This window comes from Octopus bimaculoides, chromosome 15, assembly GCF_046866305.1.
Source record: "Octopus bimaculoides isolate indiv1 chromosome 15, ASM4686630v1, whole genome shotgun sequence".
NCBI classification, from domain to species: Eukaryota; Metazoa; Mollusca; class Cephalopoda; order Octopoda; family Octopodidae; genus Octopus; species Octopus bimaculoides.
Genome location: NC_142942.1, coordinates 25,156,694 through 25,169,261, shown reverse-complemented (window position 1 = coordinate 25,169,261; position 12,568 = coordinate 25,156,694). Strand labels below are relative to the sequence as shown.

The window sequence follows — 12,568 nt, the reverse complement described above, 5'->3', positions numbered from 1 at the left end:
CTCTAAAATGCCTATATTAGAAAGGATTATTGGTATGAATCATCATCATCATTTAGTGCCTATTTTCCTTGCTGGCATGGGTTAGACGGTTTGACTAGAACTGGTGAACTGGAGAGATGTATTAGGTTCCAGTCTGATTTGGTTTGGTTTCTATGGCTAGATGCCTTTTCTAACACCAACCACTTCAACAGTGTGATGGGTGTCTTTTACATGTCACTGGCATGAATACCATTTGCTTGTCACTGACACTGGCCATGACTTATGATTTCACTTGGCCTGACAAGTTTTCTCAAGAACAGCAAATTGCCAAAAGCCTCAATCACTTGTGATTGCCTCTGTGAGATCCAAAAACTGGGATCATGCTTCACCACCTCGCCCCATATATATATATATATATATATATATATATAAGGGAGTACCCAAAAGTAACTGGAAACATACTCTGTGGGACAAGCTCGTTGTAGTTCAGGCTTCCGCTGCTAGAAGCCATTTGATGTGACCCTCAGGCATTAGTCTGCTGATCAGCATCATCAAATGTGGTCTTACTTCCACATCTTTTTTTTTTTGCAGTGCTTCTCTCCTGTTTTCTGATTTTTGCAATGGCTGAAATGAAAGAACAGTGTAGCACACACCTTAAGGGATACATTTCGCTCTCTCTGTTATATATACATGGATACAGACGTAGTGGATAACAGCTAGCCTTCGGCCGCACCTTTGGACCCTGTTGTGTCCACCACTCTGATTGGTTGGTATTGGCGCAGTTTGTCTCTTGCTCTATTGTGCGCCAAGATGCAACTCAACCAATCACAGCCTTCAGATAAGGTCTCGTGAGACAGTCTTTTCCAAACCTCAGTTTGAGCTGACAGCATGGTATAAAAGCCACCTTTTCACCATCACAGTTTGTCTTTTTGGCTCTAAACCTTCTGAGGTCTAGCCACTGACCACAGAGCACACAGCCAGTTCCAGCGACGACACAATAGCAGCCACATAGAGACCAGCAGCTTACTGACCTCCATCTTCGTCGCCTCTAGCTTCTTAGTGTCTACACCAACTTCTCTACGTACACACCACCAGCAATGCTCGCACAGGTTCTCTCTCCCAACTGTTTGTGAATTACTTCACCATGGTTAACAGTAAATACAACCTGCGAGAACTCCTGTACCAAACCAAGTAACTGGCAGCAGTATTGAAGCCACAACCCCTTACGACATGTGCCTCTCTCCGGCTCTGCTACGTGGCCTCAACTTCTTGTTACAGCACCTCAACTACTGTGTACCTTGAATACGAACTGGTATTTATCATCCTTGTGTCTGGACTTTCTTCTAACTTCCTTATAGACTCTTTTCTATGCTCTGTATTTCTCACACACACATACATCTATGTTTGCATACGCACACACTTTGTTTACATGACGGCTTGTCTATTATTATGTTTATATGTCACACTCACACACACAAGTTGACATATCAATAAAATCTTCTCCTAAACCTTCTACCGGTTGTGTCTCTTTTCCTTCTGGCACTTATACTCATTTATCCTCTTTTCATATTTTTATTTGTATCGACTGTGCAATGTACTAAAGGAGCCATTCCTCATCACCTCTCCTGATCGCTCAGTCCTTACAACAGCATGCTTCATAAAATTCTGCTTTCTTCTGGGGAAAACAGTGACTGAAAGAGTTGTCATGCTTCAAACAGGTTACAAGGATGCTGCTATGAGCAAAACACGAGTTAATGAGTGGTTTTGATGCTTTAGGAATGATCCCTTGTCACTTAAAGACCAGCCTCATTGAACCTCCTGAATGAATGAAAACATCATGTAAATTTGTGAACTGATCTTAAAGGGATGTTGCCAAACAATTGATGAACTTGTTGATATAATTGGTGTGTCCTGGAGCTCCTGCCAATGAGTTTTGAGCAAGGAATTGCAAATGAAAAGAGTTGCAGCAAAATTTGTACCTCACTTGCACACAGAAGATCAAAAGCAGTCATGTCTGAATGCATATCCTGAACTGAAAGAACAGTTGGAAGTTGATCCAGACCTTTTTTTCAAAGGTCATTACTGGTGACGAAAGCTGCTGCTACATCTACGACCTGGAAATGAAACAGCAATCAATGTCACCATGCCCCCAAAAATCATGCGAGATGAAATCTAATGTCAAGACAATGTTGATTTGTTTCATAGATGTGAAAGGAAGTGTCCACACAGAATTTGTTCCTCCTAGTCACACTGTTAACCAGATATTTTACTTGGTAGTTCAGAAGCATTTGTGATATGCAGTGAGATGAAAACACCCCAACCAGTGGCAAAGTGGAGAGTGGTGGTTTCATCACAACGATGCACCTGTCCACACCACCTTGACTGTGAGTCAGTTTTTGGTCAAGAATGGCATGACCCCACTTACTCACCCTCCCTATTCACCTGATCTTGCTCTCTGTGACTTTTTTTTTGATCCCCCAAATGAAAAAAAGTTCTTAAAGGAAAACGTTTTGCAGATGTAGGAGAGATGAAAATAAAACAAAAAAACAATGGAGGTGTTAAAAGGCATCACTTCACAAAGTTCTAGGACTGCTTCAAACGATGGAAAATGTGTCTGGACTGATGCATTGCTTCAAATGGAGAATACTTTGAAGATGATAAAAGGGTAAACATGTGAAGCTAAGTGAATAATATAATATTGCAAGATTCCAGTTTCTTTTGGACACCCTTTATCATCATCATCATCGTTTAACGTCCGCTTTCCATGCTAGCATGGGTTGGACGATTTGACTGAGGACTGGTGAAACCGGATGGCAACACCAGGCTCCAATCTGATTTGGCAGAGTTTCTACAGCTGGATGCCCTTCCTAACACCAACCACTCAGAGAGTGTAGTGGGTGCTTTTACGTGTCACCCGCATGAAGGCCAGTTAGGCGGTACTGGCAACGGCCACGCTCAAAATGGTGTATTTTATGTGCGACCCGCACAAGAGCCAGTCCAGGGGAACTGGCAACGCTCTCGCTCGAAAATCCTACGAAGGTCAGTCAGGCGGTACTGGCAATGGCCACACTCAAAATGGTGTATTTTATGTGCCACCCGCACAAGAGCCAGTCAAGGGGCACTGGCAACGATCTCGCTCAAAAATCCTACAGCATTAGAATAAAAGCTGTTTATGCAACACAGATACATACATACTCATGTACATGATGCATATTCCTGATTTTAGAATAGTATACCATATTCTGTGACTAAAAGGGTTACTGTCAAGAAAGGTATCTAGCCACTAAACACTGCCTCAGCAAGTTCCACCCACCCCATGCCAGTATAGTAAAGAATGTAACAACATTTTTACTTATACACAAATATTTTTTTTTATCTATTCTTTTTTTTTATACTTTTATATTTCAATGCTTGCCAACACATATTGCCTTTGTTATAAATTTTTATATATATATATATATATATATATATATTAGAATGAAAAATGCAAGCAAGGGTTAATAATATTCTTAAGTATTTAGTAAACCTGGGAAAATACAGGACAAAAAGTAAGCCTAAAATAAAAGAAAGGAGCTTAAAATATTGCAGCCAAAATAAAATTTGAATGGTTTGTCAATTAAATAAAATATTCAAATAAGCCAAGCCATTCAATACTGATCAATCATCTTTCACTCTAGAAGTAAGCCTAAAATAAAAGAAAAGAGTTTAAAATACACGAAATACATATAAAATTTGATAATAAATAATCTGATGTTTTATCCTAAATTACCATGTATCAAATAAAAACTGTTTTAAGATTTTTGAAATAGAGATTGAGTTTTGTTTATTTATTATACTGGGGAACAAGGTTTTTGATGTCTGATGTTGGAGACATGTTTTCTACTAATTCAGGGATGCTGATTTCAAAAATGGAAAACACTAAATTGGCCATGAGTAAAAGTTTGAAATAACAAATTATCACTTTTTTCATCACTTAAAGCTGCATAACTTTTTTCTTTTTTTGTATCTAATATCTTTTAACGAGGTTTTCACCAAAAGATTGTACTCATTATGTTCTTTTAAAATGATATAATTAAAGTATTGTTTGCTTTTGAAATACTTGAGATATTTTGAGTCAAATTCAATTTTAAGTGTTACCTAATTTTTTGCTACTTAAAGCTGCATAACATTTTTTCTATCAAATATCTTTTAAAGAGGTTTCCATCAAAAGCTTCTACTCATCAAGTTCTTTTTAAAAGATATAATTAAAGTATATGATTAAAAAGTGATAATTAATGTATAGTTTGCTTTTCAAATAACTGAGAAATTACGAGTCAAAGTAAACATCAGGCATTACTCTCCCATAGTTTTTATAATATCTATTTTTTCTACTGAACTAAGTTTCAATTATTCTAGGTAAAAATGGAGCTTACTACTGGTTCATCGTTTTAAGATTGGGTTAAAACTGAATTAGTGGTAAAGCATCAAATTGGCTGCAAGTGAGTAAAGTTGACCTTAAGAATATTATTCCCACTGACATATATGAATGATATATTTATGTGTGTGTGTGTGTGTGTGTATGTATACAGTATTACTTTGTTTTGGTTTGCAAGTCTTTTCATGTGTTGAAACAAACCATGTTGTACCTTGGAAGGGTCAGTATACCAATAATAATAAATACACACACCGGTGTGTGTGCGTGTTTGTTATTACTTGCATAATGACTGTCCCAAGATACAAGACATGTATGTATATGTATGCATATGTGTATATATATATATATATATATATATATATATATATATATATATACATGTATGGATTAGTGCGCTTATTCGAATACTATGGACTTTTTACTCCCTCCCCTTACTTAGCGGTCATTCTAATAGCTCTTTTGTCTTAATAATGGTCAACCACACAGTAATTTCTCTTTATTTAATTATCATTTTCATAGGAATTTTCAATGGCCAGATAACTGAAGAGATGGCGTCATGGGTTTCCGCACCGGCATCCGAAACTCGGAGTTTTATCATTTTATCATAGCTACCGAATAATTGTCACATATTTTTACAGATAAATTCCTCTGGTTACATAACATTGAGGTCTCTGTCTTTCTTTTGTTGTCTTTTCTATCAATTATATATATAAACAATTGCAGCGTGGAAGGTGTTTATAAGCCATTTAAGAAACACAAAAACCGTTAGATTCACTTCAACATTTAAATTTCATTTGTGTCAAAATATTTTCGTCACTTTGAGACCGCGATCTGTTCACTGACAAAATTCTATGCTGAGATGCAGCACAGAATTTTGTCTCAAAGTGATGAAAATATTTTGACACAAATTAAATTTAAATGTTGAAGTGAATCTAACGGTTTTTTGTGTGTTTCTTAAATGGTTTATAAACACCTTCCACGCTGCAATTGTTTTCGTTCCAGCACATGATCTCAGATCAGGTCACTTGCTATGCAAGTACATCTCCGTAATATATATATATATATATATATATATATTGGATTATCCCTTAAATAATATGGGGTTTTTTCAGTTGTATGAACTAAAAGTCAGAGTGGGGACAAGATAAACTACCTGCATCAACTTGCTATAAAAGCAGGTAGTAATTTTACCTACGTATTCTTAGTGCAAATTTTAAGGAGTGCAGTTCGATTTTAACAGTTATTTTTTCAAAGCTGATATGGAAGTAACAAAGGAGCATATTCGGTATATTTTGCTTTATGAGTTCAATAAAGGCAACAACGCAATGGAAAGTGTGAGGAATATTAATGCAGTATATGGGGATTGGACAATAAACATAAGCAAGTGTCAATGGTGGTTCCAGAAATTACAGCCTAGAATACAAGCCTCATCCTGGAAGATCTGTAGAGCTTGACAAGGATATCCTGCAAACCCTGCTGGAACAAAATCCCATCGTAACCGTTGAGGAACTAGCAAAGAAGCTTGGATTTGGTCATTCAACCATTCATTGACACCTGTGTGCCATTTCTTCCAGTAACATACTGTCCATATAATCTTAAATATTTCTTTAACTCAGGCACAGTAAGTACTTCGATAGCTGAATCATCGAATTGCTTTATATCCATGATAAGACGTAAAACAATAACAATAGCGTAGATAGTCTGCAGAAATTTAATTGTCTACATGGAGCGCCACCTAGCCAAGGGAGATAACCTACTTATAGGAAAGTCCTATATTGGCATTAGAGAATATCTTTTAGTGGTTTTCACATATTTTTGATTTATTGTTCATTTATAAGCTGTAATTGTGTATTATTACTTTCTATATTTTTTATATGTGTATTGGTGTATATTGTTTGAGGGTTTTGGTTAGAGAATATTATAAAAGTGAAAAAATTTTGTTTCTTTATTTATTTCGATTGTTTTCCACGCGTTTTTAATCTATATAGTCGTATATTTGCGTTACAGAATATTTTTTTAGTTGTTTTCACATTCTTTTATTTATTATTTATTTATATATTTAAACCATCCAAAGGACAGCTGCTTAGCTAGTATGTATATATAATCAGAGTGGAGACAATTTAAAAGAAATTTTAAAATTACTTGTACTTGAAAATACTTGAACATCTGTTGTTGATTTCAGGTCATGTAAATAATTTAGCTAAGCAACAACAGATGATCCCATTTATAAGCAGGGTTAATTCAAAGGAAAACTAGCACTATATTAAAACTTTTCCAAATATCAAAACTCTTCAATTTCAAAACTCTTCCAAATATAAGTCTTATACTTAAACAATTTACCAGAATTAGTGGCTTGGATATTAAAATCATTATGAACAATAGGAAGTCACCGTTTCACAATGATTCATACTGGATAAAAGTAAGGGGTTCACAAGTAGCTACAAGGTGCTGAACTCACGATTTTTTTTTTATCTTGAATATCCTAAAAGAACGTACACAACCTATAGTACGAGAACAGTGGTTTGGAATCTTAAGCCCTATGAATGGCTCCACCATAGATAAGTTTAGGGCTAATCTTATAGATATCTTCAAAGTATTCAGCTTAAATATAACTATTACCACCAACTTAAATGTTAACTTTCTGGATGCCTCCCTGAATTTCAAGACAGATAAGTAGCACCCCTACAGAAAGTTCAACAAGAAAACTATTTATATCCCAGCTGTAATTAGAAATTTAGTCACTAATATATATATATATATAGATATATATACACACATATATATCAGGTTGAGTAAAAAGTAAGCAACGTTTTGAACCACGAGCATAAAAATCTTTAATCTATCGATGAACAAAGAGATCTTCAAACAAAGCTACACTCACATCATAACAAAGCATTAATGGGGTGTGGTTCTGGTGTATGTGGATGACCTCACCACCCTTAACTCTAACACAGAAAGAAAAAGGAATGTAATTTAATTTAATCTTTTGTCCAATCTAGCTACAAGACTATTTGGCACTGATTAAACATCCCAAGAGCCTTTAGGTATCATAAATCCTTCACTAATCTCGTATGTCAAGGTTAGATACTCATGTTTACATAATTATGCTTCCAATATTGCATCATATATACATACATATGTATATATATGTTTATGCTAACACACACACACACATACACACACATCATGTTGAATAAAAAGTAAGCAGTGTTTTGAACCATGAAGAATTTGTATTGGATTTTTGCAGAGTTTTGAATATTTTTTAAAGATTTTTTTCGCAATCGTCTGATAATACAGATATAGACTTTCCCAAATGCATCAATAAATTAACATTGATATTTTTTCCACCATTGTTACAATCATCTGAAATGGAACTGTCAAAGCACGATATTCGAGCAATTTTGCTTTTCAACATCAAAAAAGGACATAAACAGCTGAAAATGCTCGTGATATCAATGAAATGTTTGGTGAGGAAATGACCACTGAGTGGTCAGTTCGAAAATGGTTTAAATGATTTCAATGTGGAGACCTGAGCCTTGAACCTCATCAGCATAGTGGACAACCATCTGTCATCGATGACAGTCAATTAAAGACCATCACTGTGAAAGATCCATGTAAAACCACTTGAGAACTGGCAAAAGAACTTTGAGTTAACTTGAAAACTGCCTGCAACCATTTGCATGTGATCAGAAAATCAAAAAAGAATGTGCAGATATGAAATTTGCTTGTTGCTTCTTCTCAGACTTTTCCATTCCTTGACCATGTTGTAACTTGTGATGAAAAGTGGATTCTGTACAATAATAAAAAACGTTCTTCATAGTGGTTGGAGCAAAACGAAGCACTGAAAACCTTCCCTAAACCCAAGCTCATCAAAAAGAAGGTTATGGTGTACTGCTGGAATCATCCATTATAACTTCTTAAAACCTGGAAAAACCATTACTGCAGAAACATATTACCATGAAATTGCCGAAATGAATGAAAACTGCTACTCCTCCATCCCAGACTGAACAACAGAAGAGGACCAATCATTCTTCATGACAATGCTCGACCACATGTTTCACTAACAACACTCCAGACACTAAGGGAACTTGGCTATGAAGTTCTTCCCCACCCAGCTTATTTCCCAGACTTTTCTCCTACTGACTACCACATAGATTGAATATCTGATTTGGACCACCAGGACTTGAACTTTCTGTGAGAGAAGGAGTTCAAAAATCAAATCAATGCTGAAAGTGCATTCAAAGAGTCCATCAGCTCCAGAACTCTAGATTTTTATGTTACCGGAAAAAAAATTTGTAACTGGTTGGTAAAAATGTGTTGATTGTGATGGTACTTAAAATTTTCACATTGTTGAAATACATTGTAATGAATTTCATGTTTCAAAACGTTGCTTACTTTTTACATATTCATATGTATATATATATATATATATATATATATATATATATATATATATATGTATATATATATATATGTATATATGTATATGTATATATATATATATATATATATATATATGTATATGTATATATATATATATATATATGTATATATATATATATATATGTATATATATATATATATATGTATATATATATATATATATATATATATATATATATATATATATATATATATACATATGAATATGTAAAAAGTAAGCAACGTTTTGAAACATGAAATATATATATATATATATATATACGCATATATATCTAACTATGTATGTATGTCTCTCTCTCTCTGTATATATATATATATATATATATATATATATATATGGCCTATGCCAGTGGTGTAACCAGCCCACTTATGCATACCTTTCACTCACTGGGCACTAAACTCTGCTTGCGAAGACTGGCATGGGTTGGACGGTTTGACAGGAGGAGCTAGCTAGGAAAACTGCACCAGGCTTCTCTGTCTGTTTTGGCATATATGTATATTGGTGTTAGGATGCCCTTCCTAACACCAATATATACACACTTTCACACACATGTATATATTTATATAACTATTACTTATCTTTATTTGTTTCAGTCATCAGACTGATGCCATGTATTATAGGGGTTCTAGTTGAACAAATTCCTATATCCCAGAATTTATTTTTTAGTCTGATACTTATTCTGTCATTCTCTTTTGCTGAACCACTAAGTTATAGGGATGTAAAGAAACCAAACAGTGGTGGGGGACAAATATAGGCACAAAGGCACACACACAGGTAAATATTACTTATGATAAGAATTTGCACAGCAACTTCCGAGTAAAACCTCTCATTACAGTTTACCTATATTTAGTATCTCTGACGATCACTCACTCACCATTTGTTGATTCAGTTTCCTTCTGCTAATATGACCTACAGAACACACATTGCATTTTATTATATGTAAAAGGTGTGTGTGTGTGTGTGTGTGAGAGAGAGAGAGAGAGAGAGAGAGATTAACCATGAAATTAAACAATTAAGTATTGCCTTAGTTTTGCTTGAAACAACATTGTTCTACAATGACCAGCAACATGATTTGATATTGGAATTGGCTGTTGTCTGATTTCTTTGAATGTCATCTGCTCATTTCATTGAATCAAGTAATATACCCTTCAAACGGTATTCCTTTTTTCTATTTATTTTATTTCTTTTTATCAAAAAATTAGTAGATTTATTGAAATAAATAAGTGAACACAGAAAAAGAAAAACAAAGAAAATAGTGTAAACTATTACAATAATTTAATTCTCTACTCCTCATTCTCTGTCATTTGACATCATCAGAAGTTACATCGTTTGTGAGCCTATGCATGCTTGTGTGCGTGCGCGCATAAGTGTGGGTGGATGTGTGTGGGTGTGCATGCGCACGCATATATCTGTGAGAGTGTGTGCCCCAACTGTTGATATGTTGCTCACTCACACATTCTATATTTTTATACTTCAGATTTCCCTCAGTCACTCCTCTCCCCTTTTCATTTTACTTTCCTTCCTCTAGCGTGACTGACATGAAACACCATTTTATTGCCTATGTGTGTGTGTGTAAAATTGTTAAATTGTTAAATACCACTTACAATAAAAATTTAGTTTCACTTTTTGTAAAATTCTGGCAACTTCAGAACTCACAACAGTTCACCTATATTTACTGTCTCTGACTGTCACTCCCACTTCGTTTCTTGTTTTAGTCTCCCTTTACCAGTGTAACCTCCAAGATCACACAATGCATTTTCTTATATGTAAGATATATTATCCTGGGTATGACATTAAACTGCATCCAGTAGCAAGACTCCAGTTTGGGAGTTCAGGAGCTGTGGGGAATGTGGAGTTACCCCCTAGTTCAGTTCTATATTTAAGAGATGAGAACTAGGGGGTACATTATTTACATTTGACAGATATTTGTCCTCATCTTGTTTGTTATTAACACAATGTTTCGGCTGATATACCCTCCAGTCTTCATTAGGTGTCTTAAGGAAATTTTGAACCTGGGTTCTCATTCCTAAGGTATTTTTCGATGTTGTTATTATTATTCAGGTCACTGCTTGAATCAAACTCGGAATCTTAGGGTTAGTAGCCCGTGCTCTTAACCACTACGCCATATACCCATTTGCATATGGCATAGTGGTTAAGAGTGCAGGCTACTAATCCCAAGATTCCGAGTTCGATTCCAGGAAGTGACTTGAATAATGATAATAATAATAATAATAATAATAATAATAACAACATCGAAAAATACCTTAGGAATGAGAACCCAGGTTTGAAATTTCCCCAAGACACCTGATGAAGGCTGAAGGGTATATCAGCTGAAACGTGTTAACAACAAACAAGATGAGGACAAATATCCATCAAATGTAAATAATGTACCCCCTAGTTCTCATCACTCCCAAGTCTGCTCTGGCCTGGAGTAGTCGTACTTGTTAGGGCCCCATTTATGGGTTAAATAATCACCTTACTTGAGTGGCAATGGAAAGGTATTATCACCTATTGAAAACAACCATGGAGAGTGTACTTAACAGCACTAGGGTTAGAGCCCCTAACTACACTGTCAAGGAGAAGCCTGGTCATTATGACTCTGCTGGTTTAGAGCTACAGGGTGAGACAGTGGATGATGTACCAGCTGTCTCTGAGACAAATATACAGAACACATTTTTGTCCAGCAGAAGAACCACAAAAATTGGCACTCTGAATGTGAGGACTATTCAAACACTGGGGAAGAGAGAGGAGTATGCAACACAGGATCCTATATGATAAGCCCACGAAGAGAGTGATAATTGGAAAGAAGAGCCAGCTGATCACCACATCAGCAGTGAGGAACACAGCTGGTGCTGCAATAGGAGTAGGTCTTGTGTACAGTGCAAGAGCCAATCTGTTAGTGAAGGAAACCATGCAAGTCTCCCCGCAAGTGTTGAGGGTGACCTTAAATGGAAACCCAAGGCTGACAGTCATCTCAGCCTATAGTCCAACCGATGGGGACAGTGATGCAAATGCGGAAGAGTTCTATGAGGAAGTGTGTAGAACTGTGAACACCACACCAGCTCATAACATCCTGCTTGTTCTGGGTGACCTCAATACACATCTGGGTAAGAAAAGCAGTGAAGATCCTTGCTGGTACTTCCATAACAACACTAACCAAAATGAGGGACACCCTGCTGGAGGTGAACTTGATGGCAACCAGCCCATGGTTTGAGAAGAATCCAGGGAAAATGTGGACCTACATTTCTGATATGCACCTGTCCAAGTCCCAGATTGATTTCATTCTGGTGAGGAAGAAATGGTGGAATTGTGTTCTGAACACAGAACTATACAACTGTTTCAGTACACTGGGCAGTGACCACAGGCTTGTTATGAGTAAGGTCTGGGTGAGCTTAAGAAAGAGTAAGGCTCTGCTCTGGAGAGCAATCTATGACTGGGGAGCTTTCAAGGAAGATGATAAGCTACAGGAGAAGTACACAATAGAAGTGAGGAACAGATTCAGTGCTCAGTGTGGAGAGGTAGAGGAGAGAGAGATTGGAAGACCTGAGGAGAGTGTGATGAGGAGGTACAGGTACTTCACCAAAGCAGAAGCAAGTGAGGTCCTGGTGCTGAGGAGAGAGAAGAGGAGGAATATCAGCTCTGCAGACTCAAGGGTGTGTGCAGCGAGAGAACATCTGAAAGCTGCCAAGGACCAATTCCTTGCTGATCCTATGGAGGAGAGGAAGGAGTAT

At 36.2% G+C, this 12,568-nt stretch overlaps 1 protein-coding gene across 1 annotated transcript; it reads left to right on the top strand.

Moving 5' to 3' along the window:
• The first annotated feature begins 11,589 nt into the window (after window positions 1-11,589).
• On the top strand, window positions 11,590-12,051 carry LOC106872100 (uncharacterized). Its single transcript, XM_014918959.1, has one exon. It carries the CDS (start codon window positions 11,590-11,592, stop codon window positions 12,049-12,051), a length of 462 nt encoding a protein of 153 aa, XP_014774445.1.
• Window positions 12,052-12,568: the final 517 nt, after the last annotated feature.